Consider the following 14,646-nt stretch of genomic DNA (forward strand, 5'->3'; position numbering starts at 1 on the left):
ATGGGACATACGTGAGAATATCATCGTTTTCCAAAGAATATTCCACTAAGTTTGAAATTCCTAATTAAAAAAAAACTAAAAGTAAATATCAGAAAGATCAATAGAGTAGAAGGAAGGGATCAGAGGGAAGGAAGAGAGGAGAGAAAGGGGAAGTATTGGGAGTTAGAACAAATTATTTTTCCATGCTTTTATAATTATTTCAAAAGGAAACATTGTTATGTATAAATAAAAAGAACTAATTAAAAATTTCAAATCACCTTTTGTCTTTATGTCCTAGAAGAGATATTATTTGATTCATTATAAACATCTCATACTTTATAATCCTGGGAAAACCAGAGCCTCGGGGACTCGATTCTCCTCTAACTGTGGGTGGAGTTGTGTTTTGTGCTTAGATGATCCCCATCATTAACCAAAATGGAGACGCATTGGTGAAGTACCTGAGCCAGGAAGTGAAGAAAGGCGAGCCTGTCACTGTGAAAGAGTAAGTAGCAGGCAGCTCTGGGGTTCTGAGCTGTTTTAAGACCTTCCAGCAGCCTGCCAGGGAACTGAAATTACCACTGTTGAGCTACTCCCCTGACCAGACAAAAGTAAGTGTGTGCTGTCACAACCACAATGGGCCACCCAAGGAGGAGAGGCTCCTAGGATGAGGCAGGGTGCTGGGACATCTGTGTACAAAAACAGAATTAGTTTATCTGCTTGATCATCAATGTGGATATTATGTAAGTCAAAACACATGTTTTACAATGAAGAACATGATCACTCAGAAGTTGAGGGTAGAGCCTAGGGAATGTTGGATGGGGGGAAGTTTCTGGTACCTATTGAGCAGGGATAGAAAGATATAACACAGGGCTAGGGTTGTAGCTCAGTGGCAGAACACTTGCCTAGCATGTGTAAGGCACTGAGTTTGATCCTCAGCACCACATAAAAATAAACTGATAAAATAAAGGCATGCTGTCCTCTACAACTAAAACAAATTATTTTAAAAAATTTTAAAAAGAAAGATACAATGCAGGTTATGGAACAACAAATCTCTTCATGGTTGCACTGAGAATATCAGCAAAATACAAAATATGAAATATTCTCACCACTTCTTTCTCCAGTCTCAACAGAGATAAGGTCCTGAAAGGATATGGATTACAACTACCATATCATTTGTTGTATAAAATGGGTTATTTTGACCCATGAACAACCACTGATACTGTCTTGGGAAATCTGAGAGAATATGTTCCCCAAGTTGTGAGCTCATCCAAGTACATTTTGAGGAAATTTTCAATGTTTTAAATGAGGATATTCTTACTCATTCCCTTTTGCGAGATTCTGCCCTTGGGGCCACTTTGGGTCTTGGAGTGCAGGACCTCTCAGGAGCTGTAGCAGTGGGTGCAGAGAAGGGGGGACAATGTTTCTGCCTCTCAGAACAGGGTGTTGCTGTTATGTGATGTGCTAGAGAGGAATCAGCTCTGGGTACAGACTGTGCTAGGCAGGACCTAGGTCAAGGTCACCTATCTTGGATCCCCTACCAGGAGTCAATTATAACGCCCTGGTCCTGCTGAAGCTCCATATGTAATCATCTTTTATCATCTACACTCCACTCACTGATGTAATTTATCTGATTATGGGTGTCTGTCTCTCTGTGACTGAACTCCTTGAGCTCACTACCCTAGTGTCCCTAACTCCCTGGCACAGGGGCAGCTGCCTCATGCCATTTGATAGGAGCATGGACTAGTCATTTGATCAACAGATATTTCTGACAGTGTGTGAATGTGCTCATATCACTTCTTCCAGCATGTGTAGTAGGAGAGTACAGCAGTTCAGATTAAAATTTTACATTTCTTTCTCTACTCAGAATTTTGGGGAGCTACAACATGGACGTGATCATTAGCACATCTTTTGGAGTTAATGTCAATTCCCTCAACAATCCACAAGATCCATTTGTGAATAAAGCCAAGAAGGTCCTTGGTTCAGATGTCTTCCGTCCAATTTTTCTTATAATTAGTATGTGGATCACTGTTTCTTTTTTTCTTTTAAAATAACAACTTCATTAAGATATTATTTACATACTATATGATTCCTTAAAATGTAAAATTCCATAATTTTTAGCATGATAAATGATATGTGCAGCCCTCACCATTGTTAAAACTCAGAAAACTCATTATCTTTTAACCGTCAGCTTTCAAAGTCATTTACCCTAAACAAACACTACTGTATTTTCTATTTCTTTAGCTTTGCATATGATGTATACATTATAAAAATGGTGACATGGAATATGTGGTCTTTTGTGATGTAAGGTGATATCATTTAGCATTTTGTTTCCAAGTGAAATATATATCAGTACTGCATGTTTATGGCCAAATAATATTCCATTGTATAGATATACTACAATTTAGTTATCCTTTCATCAGTTGATAGACATTTATGTTATTTTGACCTTTTGGCTATTATGAATGGTGCCGTTATGAACATTAGTGTGAAACTTGTTTGTGAACTCTAGTTTTCAATTTCATCTGAGTGTATACTCAGGAGTGAAATTGCTGCCTTACAAAGTACTTCTGTCAGCGTTTTCCATAATAGCTGTACCATTTAATATTCTTACCCAAAGTGTATGAGGGTTCCAATTACTTCACTTATTTTCTAACACTTCCTGTTTCCATCTCTTCTTTTAGACATTGTAGTGTATGTGAGATGGCAAGTTATGTGGTTTTGATTTGCATTTTCCTGTTGGTTACTGATAACAAGCAATGTTAATCACTTTTTATTTGTTCTTTTTAGATATGCATGACATATTTATAAAAACATAAAGTATACCTTATTCTAATTAGGATGCCAGGCTTGTGGAGGTACATGATGTGGAAATTCACTATGAGGTGTTCATCTATGTACATAGGAAAGATAATTCAGATTCATTATTTTAAAGAATGTGTATCCATATCTTTTGCCCACAATTACCTGAAGTATTTGTCTTTTTGTTTTGAGGCTTAAGAATTTTACTGGTGTGAGTCTGTACCATGTACAACCAGAGGAAGGAAATCTTGTGCTCCATTTGTGTACAATGTGTCAAAATGTATTCTACTGTCATGTATAACTAATTGGAACAAATTAAAAATAAAAGAAAAAAGAATTTTTAAATAATTTAATTGAAAAAATATGTCTTCATATATTCCTTACACAGTTTCTTATCAGATTATGATTTGCAACATGTTTTTCCTATTCTATAGATATCTTTTTACTTTCTTGATAGTGTCCTTTGAAGCACCAAGTTTTTAGTTTTTTGCAGTTTATTCCTATCATGGGAGGTATTACATATCCCAACCATTAAAATGAATGAGCTGGATTTCAAAATCTTCAAATGTATTAATCTCAAAGCTGTAGTGTTCACAAAAGAAAAGCAATTGACAGTAGATGCATGCAATTTGATGCCATTTATATAAATGTTAGAAACTCAACAGGTCTTGGAAACTTAACATTTAAATGATATATGATTTATGTCATTTCCTTTTATTGTTTGTGCTTCAATTATCAAATATAAGAATTGATTGAAACCGTATGGACTTACATACTTTTTTGTTTACTACTAAAAATTGTAGTTTAGCTCTGATATTAAGGTTGCCCAACCATTTTAATTTAAGTTTTACATTCAGGGCCAGGTGAGGACAACAGGTTATTCTATTGCATGTGGCTATGTAGTTGTTCCAGCACCATTTTTTGAAGAGTGTCTGCCCCGTTCAATGGCCAGGGCACCTTTCTCAAAATTCCATGGGCCATAGACATGTGGGTTAATTTCTGGACTCTAAATCCTATTCCATTTATCTATATGTTTACCCATCTTGTAGGACCACATTTTATTTTTGCTTTGGAGTAGGTTTTGAAATCAAGAAATGTGAGTCCTACAACTTTAATCTCATTTTTCAACATCATTTTAGCTATTCTGTGTCCCTTTGAATTCTATGTGAATTTTAAATCAACTTGCCAATTCCTCAGAAGAAGCCAGCTAAGATTCTGTTACAAAGTTCGTTAGGATCTGCAAATCAATTTCAATACTATTGCCATTTGGACAATATTAAGTTTTCTGATCCACAAACCTGAGATGTTTTTCCTAGTCATGTAGATCCTCTTTCTTTTATTTCAACACTATTTTGTAGTTATTATTGTGCTTGTCTTGCACCTTTGTTAAATTGATTCCTATGTATTTTATTCTTTTTAATGTCATTGAATATAGAATTATTTTTTAATTTCTTAGTTTTTCTTTTGGTTGCTTATCACAGTGTAGAGAAATGCAGTTTATTTTTGTGTACTGATCTTATATCATGAAATGCTGGTGAACATGTTATTACTTACAGTACTCCAAGAGAAGTGGTGAGAGAGGGATGCTGGTCATGTTCTTGATTTGGGGTGAAACTATTAAATTATTAAGCTACAAGTTTTCATAGATATCCTTTATCAGGTTTACAAAATTTCATCCTAGTCCTAATTTGCTGAGGGTTTTATCACAAAAGAATGATTTTGAGGATTATTTTTCCAGGGGGAAGGTTGGTTTTGATTTTTATCAAATGTTTTTTTCTGCATCAATTGAAACAATCCTCTGTGTTGACTTTTTATTTCATGGATTTGGTGTATTACACAACCATTTCCTGTGTTGTCTTTGCTTGGTGTTAGTATTAGGGTAATTTTGGCCTTTTAGAGTATATTCAGAAATGCTCTTTTAATTTTGGAAGTGTTTGTGAATAATTGGTATTAGTTCTTTATTTTCTAGAATCTACTATTAAAACAATCCAGATCTAGGCTTGCATTTGTGAATAATTTTCTATTACTAATGCAATCATGTTACATTTTACAAGTTTATTCAGGTTGTATATTTACTTCTCAATCAATTTCTGAAGTTTGTGTCTTTTAGGATTTTCTGCACAAATATATGTGAATAATCAGATTGTTAGAATTCTTTCATAATCCCTCTCCAATGTTAGTAATAAATTCTCCTTTCATTTCTCTTGCTATTCATTTCTGTTTAATATTTATTTTATTTTTAATTAACATGTATGAGTTATGCAAATAAATGGGGTTCCGTGTGATGTCTCAATATATATACACAGCATACACAAATGAAATAGAGCCTTTCTTTATCCACCTTCTGCCATAGCCCTTTCCAACCTTTAATAATCACTATTATACATTCAGGTCAAATAATTTTACCTTCCACATATGAGAAAGAACATGTGGTACTTGTACTGATGTGTCTAGTTCATAAGCTGAATGTCCTCTAATTCCATCCACTTTTAGCTACAAAATTCAGGATTTCATTCTTCTTTATGGATGAATGTTCCATTGGGCATATATGTATGTGTGGGTATATATATTTTTTATTATAATATATATTATAAATACATAAATTTTATATTATAATATATAATAAATATATATCACTTTCTTTATCCATGCATTGATGGATACCTAGATTTAATGCACATCTCAGGTATTCAGAATAATATAGAAATAAATCTGGATGTACAGATGTTCCAATCATTTAGATAAAAAATAGATTAATATAAAATATGTTTTTTATATCTATAGAGTATTACATTTATAAATGATATATATTTCCATAATATAACAAATTTTATAAAACATAATGACCAAACACCCAAGTAATCCAGTTTAAAAATAGGAAAATGCTCCAAATAGTTATTTCTCAAAAAAAAAAAAATACAAATGACTTAAAAATACATGAAAAAACTATTCAATATCACTTGGTGTCAGGGAAATGCAAATCAATACTACAATAAGACATCATCTCACCCTGGTTAGAATGACCATTATCAAAAAAGAAAGAATGAATGAAAAAATAACAAATGCTGGTTAGATGTGGAGAAAAAGTTCTCTTACATATTGTAGGTAGAAATGTACACCACTCTGGAAAAGAGTGTGAAGGACCCCCAAATAAATAAAAGTAGATATACCTTCTGATCCAGATGCCCACTTCTAGTACATATTGAGAGGAAATATCATCATATGAAACTGTTATCCCTTTGTATTTCTTGGTCAATCTGGCTAATGGTTTGGCGATTTTTATGATATTTTCAAAGGGGTAAGGTGACTTATAGACACCTTTTGTTTTTGTCAATTTTATTTCTTTTCTATTTCATTTGTTTCAACTTGGGTTTTTATGATTTTCTTTCTTATGCTTGCCTTTTGTTTAATTTCCTCTTTTCACCATTTTATGATTTAACTTAGACTATTGACTTGAGAACTCTCTTTTATAAAACCTATACATCTGTAGCTGTATGTTTATGAGCGCTGCTTTTGCTACTTCTCCTAAGTGTGATATAACATGTCTTCACCTTAATTCACCTAAAAACAACTTCTAGTTGCCTTTGGATACCATCTTTCATGCTTGACAGTTGTATCTGGAAGTTTTATGGTTAATTTGCTTTTTTGTCTGAGTTTCCTGATTTTCCATCTGTTATGGATTTCTGGTTTCATTTCTTGACAGCTGAGGAACATAGGCCAAATTGTACCTATCCTGCCTACTTTTCCTTGAATGCATAATTAATTATAGCACAGACTATGAACTGGTTTACCCAGAGACCCTATTCCAATACACAAAAGGGTAAGGGGCCAGGGAATTTAATCCTCTTCCTTTGCTCAGTCCAGTGGCATTGATGGGGCCACTGATCTCCTGCTATGGTGACTGAAACCCATGTATGAAGTGCCCTTGCTCAGCCATGAACCAGACACCAGGTACTGGCCACAGAGGGAATGGCTTCTGGTTGAGAAAACTGATGATTTTTCTCTTCTGTATTTTTTAGAAAATAATCAATGCTCCTGGGATGTTGCCTTTTCATCAAGGTTTCTCTTTATTTTTTCTTTCACTTTCTTTCTAGTGATATTTCCATTCCTTAGACCAGTGTTTCAAGCATTAAATGTCTACAGGTTTTCAAAAAGTGCTCTGGATTTTTTTAAAAATGCTGTAATGAGGATGAAACAAAAACGCCTAGAAAATAAAGAAAAGGTAAAACCTGGTGGTGGTGACATGACAATGTTCGCTTTCTGATCATTTATTTGCTGTGTACATCTGACTTGTGCATATACAAATGTACATGTAATTTTGTAAGTGGTGCTGGGGATTGAATCCAAGGTCTCATATATGCTAGGCAAATACTGAATCACTGAGCTTCATTCCCCAGAACCTCTCTGTACATTTTTTAAAGTTGATGGAATACATTACGATTTGCACTGGAGAATTTTTACATTTTGGTTAGAATGAAGATCAAATTTAAAAAAGGCAAACTGATAATGAGTAAGATTGACAATGTTTGATACAATAATAGACATGATGTTATGTCTTGAAAGAAATATCATTCAAATAAAAACCTTATCATTTCCCTCCCATTCAGTCAACTGTCAAAATAAAAATCCTATTTCAAAATGATTTTACTGTTAAAAAGTATTCCCCAAATCTTAGACTGGTGAACAATCATTACAATTCCAAGCCCTTTACATCTTAGTTGGCACATTCTTCAAAGGAAGGTCCTATTGGGCACCTGGTGAAGTATGTGTATGTTAAATCTGAGTCTTTTCCTGTCCACAATCAGGCCGTGCTCTTCAGTGACCATCAAGGTGATATGCTAACCCAGCTTTGCCTTCTGCTTTGCCTGGAGGTCAGCACAAGAATGTCTCCAGGTCAGGGAGGCAGGACAGCCATTCCCAAGTGTGACTGAAGATTGAATCATGTACCTAATGGGTGGAGAATTTGATGATATACAAACAAAAGCTAGTAATCATCTTTGAAACTACCAAGTGTATTCAGTGTGGCCATTGAATAAGAATTAAGGCAAAATAAAAGAATTTAAGTCCAGGACCACTTTCTGGGCAAGCAGGTGTGACAGGAGAAGGAGACAAACCCAGCATTAGGGAGAGAAAAGACCAACAGATATTGGACACCATAGCTGGATTTCTCTCAGGAAAATATCCTGTTTTCCATGGTTTATACATGCATGTTTTGTTCACTTGTGGGTTGTGCAACACTACCCAGACTTCTGGACTTAAAGGAGCCATATTCTAAGAAGGGAGGTGAAATGCTACATTCCAGATTTACTTCTGACTTTATGACTGATTTAGTCATTTCCATTTCCATTTCTGCTTCCAGCACCGCATTGATTTTCTCCAGTTAATGATTGATTCCCAGAATTCCCAAGACAAGGAGCCCTACCAAGGTAACCAAGAATGTTTCATGGTCCATTGACAGGGAAATTCAAATAAGCAAATTATCCTGAAAATATACACGTTTTCTAGAGAAAATAGATTTCCACCAAATTGCAGGAAGATACACATTTGGATATTGCAAATGGTGCCCACATGTACTGTCTAGAATCATACAGGTGTAACAAGGCTCAAAAATTGAAGGGAAACTAGGAGATAGCATTTCAGTCATGAAGTTAGTCTGTTATCTTTTTACCATTGACATCAGAACAAATGCTGATTCGCAGCCTCATTCAGATGCACTGAATCAGAACCTCTACCTGGATATTTGCATTTGTACATCCAATCAGGAGGTTCACTGTCCCAGTAGTGGTGAGGGTCAATGGTAGTACTGGGTGAAAATGTGTTCACTAGCTTCATCTGATATTAAGATTAACTTTTCCCATGTAATTCATAAGAATGTTGTGGGGGAAACCTCCTATACTGTGTAAACATCCTATTCCTCAGCATACTTTCACCAACTAGTTTTATCATACATGGATGATTTTTGATAGAAAGCATTTGAATTATGATGTTTACAAACTGCTGTCTTTATCATTCTATCATCTACCGTACATTTATGAGTTGGTATTAGATTGTAAGAGAGTTCCATTCTTATTTATGTCAGTATGATGTTATATACTATGTATTTATTCTCTTGCTATCATTTTTTATTTTGATGGTCAAATTCTCTTGGCCTTAAGTCTTTTAACAACTTCTCCCTTCTCCTTCTGTTCCTCCTCCCTCTCCTCTTCCTCATCTTATATTTTGATTGTTAAAATTGAATATATTTTATAGCAGTTTTAGTTTCATAACAAAACTGAGAAGAAGGCATAGAGATTGCCCATATCCATTTTTTTCTCTAAATTCATATGTTTCCCCCATTACAAACGTCCCTCACCAAAATGATATATTTGCCATAATCAATGAACCATCACAGATAAGTCACCTTACCCCTAAGTTCATAGGTGAACATAAGGGTTCTTGAGTTTGTACATTCTATCAGTTTTGATACCTATATAAGGATATATATCCACATTGTAGAAACATACACAGTATTGCATGTTTTCTCAGATTGTTTTGGGAGAACATTCTTGCTTTCTGGTGCAAGAAACTCTAGGTTCCTTGTCTATTTTCTCTGATCAGGCCTGGAATCACCCATTTTTTCTAGAAGCCCTGGCTCCTTTAAGTGAGAGACGGTATTAGAACCCAAAATCTGCAAGTGTAATGTGACCATTACTACTGTAGTTTCTTCTAGAACTTTTCTCTGAACAGAGATATGAAAATAAAATATATTAGTGAAGACTGAGCAATATAAATATTTCTATGTGAGTCCATATACATAGTTGAAACAGTAATACTCTCCCTGATTCCACTACAACTTTCCGTGGTGAATGAAGTACTAAATATACATATTGTTCATACAGTAAGCACTGGACACGTGGCCACGGAGCTTTTGGCATGTAGGTAATGTTACTGAAGAAGTGTACTTTCTATTGTTATTTAGATTTAATTCATTAAAATTTAAATTTAGATAGACGCATATGGTTAATGGCTACCAGATTGTACTGAACAGTTGTAACTTAAGTTTATAATCCAATTTCATTTCATTATCATTGGGTTTATGCCAGTAGTGGGGAAAACTCGATTTGATTTTTCCCACAATAGCATCATAGAAAGCTTCTGTAAGCTAGAATTCCATGTAGATGTTTCTCACACTCATTTTGCATTATTTTTTGTTATGAATTACATGGTTGGAATGTATACCATGTTTCTTTCAGGTATTCGAGTATCAGCAAATCCTAATCATTTCTCCAATCAATGAGATGAATACTTGAATGTGACTTTTCAGGAGAAAAGTCAAGAGAAACAACACTTTCTATCACAAAGGCTGTTTGATGATTATGAAGTTCAGCAAATAGAGGGGATGTGTACTAGGAAAGATGACATTCAGCCCAAGATTGATAAGCAATGTTAATTCCACTCACTGAACCCCATCTTCCTATGGCTTCTGCCTAATGCCCTGTATCAACACATTCTTTCATGTGTGATTTTAATACCACTCATTAGACTCTGGTTAATCACTACTCTTCTGGGGTTATTTTCTCTGTATACTTTCTACACACCCTGAGATCATTCATTTTGAAGACTGGTGCCCCAGGTCTTCTATTACCTGATGATTCTTAGGCTAGTTTGTGAACAGAGTTGACCACATCTCATGAAAGTTCAGATTTCAATTTGGTAGCTCTAGAGCGAAACTTGAAACTCTGTGTTTCTAATAAGCTCCTTGAAGCTGTTGATGCTGCTGGTCCATGGACCACAGTTTGTGTAGAAAAATTTCTCTGTGGCTTAGTATAGTGTGTCAATCATGGCCTTTATTTTCCCTGCAAAGATGCCAGTATTGCAAATGCTTTCAAGGTTCTTCAACCTACATTTTAGATATAGTAAGTTTATTTTTTTCCCAGGGGAAGAGTGCTACCCACTATTTATAGCTAAACAACTTTCATGTTATGCAAGGCACATTTGAAAAATACTGTTTGTTTGACATCCATACTGTCCCTTGAAATCACCCAGTTGTGTTCATGGTGAGGGGGTGGCAGAATGAGGAACATTATGAATTGCTCTTCCAGTTTTTCCTCATGGGATTTTGGATCATCATTCTGATTTATGTTCATGTAAACGGTAACGTGTGCATGGACCTGCTTAGACTAAATTGTCTTTCCTCTCCTTTTAGGTCTATCTGATCTGGAGATTGCAGCCCAGTCTATTATCTTTATCTTGGCTGGCTATGAAACCACTAGCAGCACTCTTTCATTTATAATGTATCTACTGGCCACCCACCCTGATGTCCAGAAGAAGCTTCAGCAGGAGATTGATGAGACTTTGCCCAATAAGGTGAGTGAATGGCACCTGGAGGGGAGAGGAGAGGTAAAATCTCTGGGCATCTCAGTGTGCCATTGGGCAGTTCTAAAATTATGATGGTTATTAAATGCTTTGTAAATGCTATGGTATTTTACCAATATGAGTTATTTGAGGAGCTCTGAAAACATCAGTGTACTGTGTCAACAGAGTTTTAAGTCATTTCCAAATCTTAATTTACAAAAATTTCTTTCTTGCCAGGCACCTGTTACATACGATGTACTATTTGAGATGAAGTATCTGGACATGGTGGTGAAGGAAACTCTCAGATTATATCCAATTATTGAGAGAATTGAGAGAGTCTGTAAAAAAGATGTTGAACTCAATCGGGTGCTCATTCCCAAAGGAACAAACGTGGCTATACCAATATATTGTCTTCATCAAAACTCCACGTACTGGCCAGAACCTGAAAAGTTCTACCCTGAAAGGTACAGGGCTCCTCAGAAAGGAAATCCACCCTTAAGAGGCTGTTTCACACATATTCTGAGGTCTTTTAGTGCAGATGGCATACATGTGATTTTAAAATTTTCTTGTTTTAAGAAAATTTTAAGAAGTCTTTTACAAAGTGGTAATTGTTTTAGAAAACAAACATTAGAAAAAATAAATGACTATAGCCATTTAAGGCCCTAGAATATCAAGATAAGACCTATCTATTATTAATGTGATAAATGTCAGTATGGACATTTTTATATAAATGTGTAGTTTTTAAGGACTGAAATGTTATCACATTTCATTTGATGTTGAACTGTTTTTTTATTTTATTTAACAGTAATCTGTGAACCTTTCTGCCACTTGAGCACTCTCTTATTTTAGGTGCTTATCTTTTTTAATCGTTTTAGGGTTTCTGTCCTGTTCACTTTAGCTCCTTGAATTTTCTACCAGCTTTAGGAAGCACTTCTATCTTCCACTTGATTAAACATTGCTTCCTGGTTCCTCCAGCACAATTGTTAAATACAAGTTAAGGCCTGAGAATTCCCCATCCCCAGATGGTTCAAGCAGCCTCACTGAGGATGGAGAGAGCTCAGATCCTCTGAGTCTTGTCTCTGGAGTGTTCTGGGCCAGCTTCTCATACTCTCCACAGTTGATGACTCTTTCAAAGCCAAGTAACCTGCCCCCAAGACACCTGAGATATTCATCCTTAAATAAGTCTTGTCCTTGGTCTTCTGAAAATTTGGATCCAACCTCACAGTTTGCACTCTGGAAAGAGTTACTGTTTTCCTGTTGTTGTGCTGAAGACCAAAATAGAGAAAGTTTTCAGGGTAGTGTCTGGGGGGTCAGGTGGCATGGGAACAAGACTTCTCTTGGCCCCTAACTTTACACTTCTTGATTAGAGTGACCTTGTCTTGTTGGTAATGAGTTCCTCAGTGCCAGTTTCCTCCAATTTCAGCACTTCCAACTTTTGAACTTCACAGATACAAAATCAGAGATCACACGTCTCTTTGATTCACTGAGGCCTGATAAGATACTAAGTGCTTAAGGTGCATCAGGGACTAGACCAGGATGAGGAAAATTACAAAGATGTATGGTATGGAGGACTCTTGACATACACACAAGCATAATCTACAGACAGTAGTTTGGAAAACGCTTTCAATGCTTCTGCATCTGCTCATCATCTGCCCAAACAACTATCAACCAACCTCATCAGACCCTCCACACACCACACACCCTCCAATAGATTCCATGTTACTTTGAATCACAATCACCTATAAATTTGCCAAAATGTTCTCAAATATATAAGAATACATTAAAAAACCATCACAATGTCATTATCACTTTCTCCAAATCAACACTTTCTCCTTAAAGTAATCAAATAACTAGGGCTCAATTTGAATAAAACCTGGGTTCAACATTCCAGGAATTATTTGTAACCTGATGAGACAGACTCAGAAGACAATGATAATATTCTATGGGGAGAGAGGCAGAGACAGAAGGAGAAGGAGAAAAAAAGATGAATGAGAAGGAGGTAGAGGAAGAGAGGAATTGGGGAAAAGAAGGGAGAGAGGAAGGAAGGGAGACAAGAAGATCCAGAAAAAAAGGAGTATAGAGAAGAGAGTTAATTATAGTGGGAGCATTTTCTCCTCCTTCATCAATAAAAATATGAAATGCAGGAGTGGGAGTTAAGGCAGGAACACACTTTTCTTCATTTATATGCTCATTTTCTAATTTTTTCAGAGTGTGTATGGATCACAATCCTGAATATAATTTCAGTACTTAAAGACATATTTTCTTTTAAATAGCATTCATCACATCTTAACAAGACAGAGAGCTCCTCTAGTGTAAGGAGAATGAAAAAGTTCTGTAGGTTTCAATTCTTATAAGCATAGTCACAGCAGGATTTCAGTGATCATTCCACAAAAGAATCCTGTGTTTTGCTGCTTGTGAATGTTTGGGAGACAACCCCAATTATGTAGGTTTCATAGATTTATGTCTCAATAACTTGTTTTCATCTACTATTGTGGAATCAGGTTCAGTAAGAAGAACAAGGACAGCATCAATCCTTACGTATACATGCCCTTTGGAAATGGACCCAGAAACTGCATTGGCATGAGGTTTGCTCTCATGAGCATGAAACTTGCTCTCATCAGATTACTGCAGAACTTCTCCTTCCATCCTTGCAAGGAAACACAGGTCAGGACACTTTATGAAAAAGTAAGGTCTTGTGGGTAGTTACATTTAGTTGAGGAACCTATTTAAAGAAAAGTATCTGCTCATCCAAAGACTCTCTTTTGAGACACTTGTGCGATGTTAGGCTTCTTCAGTTTTGGAGCTCTATATCTCTGGCTTTATAAAAACAAGAGATTAAAGATCAGGTAGGTAAGGAATCCAAGACACAAGAGGCTGAAAGTAGTTTTTACATGTTTGTATAGCTTTATTGTCTGAAATGTACCTTTTCCAATTCTTTCTGTTGTTCGGGTTTCATTTACTACATCTAAATATACTTGCTTAATGTTTGCAGATTCCTCTGAAATTAAGGAAGACACCATTTCTTCAACCAGAAAAACCCATTGTTCTAAAGGTTGTGTCAAGAGATGAGCCTGGAAAGTAGAGTCTAAATCTCCCTGAAAATCTCTGCTCTGTTCTTCAAAGAAGATGTACATCAGAACAAAAGACATATTGATTTTCTCTGTGAATAAAAATTGATATTGAAGTTGGATTTATGGGTGGATGATGCTCTTGAGTTACTAAGGAGGCTGGACCTTTGCTGGGCTTGTTCAGTGTCTGTGCACAGTATTATGTGTTGTGTGATGGAAAGGAGGTGACCATCTGTGTGCCAGATATGAAGACTCAGCCTCTCTGGTTTTTTGGGGATTCTATCCACCCACCTCTGCACCCTCACCTCTTCATATCTGCCCTTATAGATTCTTAAACACTGATTCAGTAACTCAAAAGATCTGACTACAAATATTTTATCATCAACTTTTTCTTTCAAAACATGCTTTATTTCACAGGTTTCTAACATTAATCAACAAATTCTAATTTTATACTCCCTAAATAGTC

At 35.7% G+C, this 14,646-nt stretch overlaps 1 protein-coding gene across 1 annotated transcript in view; it reads left to right on the forward strand.

The window, feature by feature from the left end:
• LOC144251901 (cytochrome P450 3A9-like) overlaps window positions 1–14,194 on the forward strand; it is a 31,850-nt gene extending 17,656 nt beyond the window's left edge. The window contains exons 6-13 of the mRNA XM_077794556.1: window positions 393–481; window positions 1,844–1,992; window positions 6,873–7,000; window positions 8,138–8,204; window positions 10,964–11,124; window positions 11,350–11,576; window positions 13,614–13,776; window positions 14,105–14,194. Of these exons, the coding sequence (XP_077650682.1) occupies window positions 393–481; window positions 1,844–1,992; window positions 6,873–7,000; window positions 8,138–8,204; window positions 10,964–11,124; window positions 11,350–11,576; window positions 13,614–13,776; window positions 14,105–14,194 (1,074 nt within the window). The remainder of the gene's footprint in view (window positions 1–392; window positions 482–1,843; window positions 1,993–6,872; window positions 7,001–8,137; window positions 8,205–10,963; window positions 11,125–11,349; window positions 11,577–13,613; window positions 13,777–14,104) is intronic.
• Window positions 14,195–14,646: the final 452 nt, after the last annotated feature.

Source organism: Urocitellus parryii, unplaced genomic scaffold (genome assembly GCF_045843805.1).
Source record: "Urocitellus parryii isolate mUroPar1 unplaced genomic scaffold, mUroPar1.hap1 Scaffold_264, whole genome shotgun sequence".
NCBI lineage: Eukaryota > Metazoa > Chordata > Mammalia > Rodentia > Sciuridae > Urocitellus > Urocitellus parryii.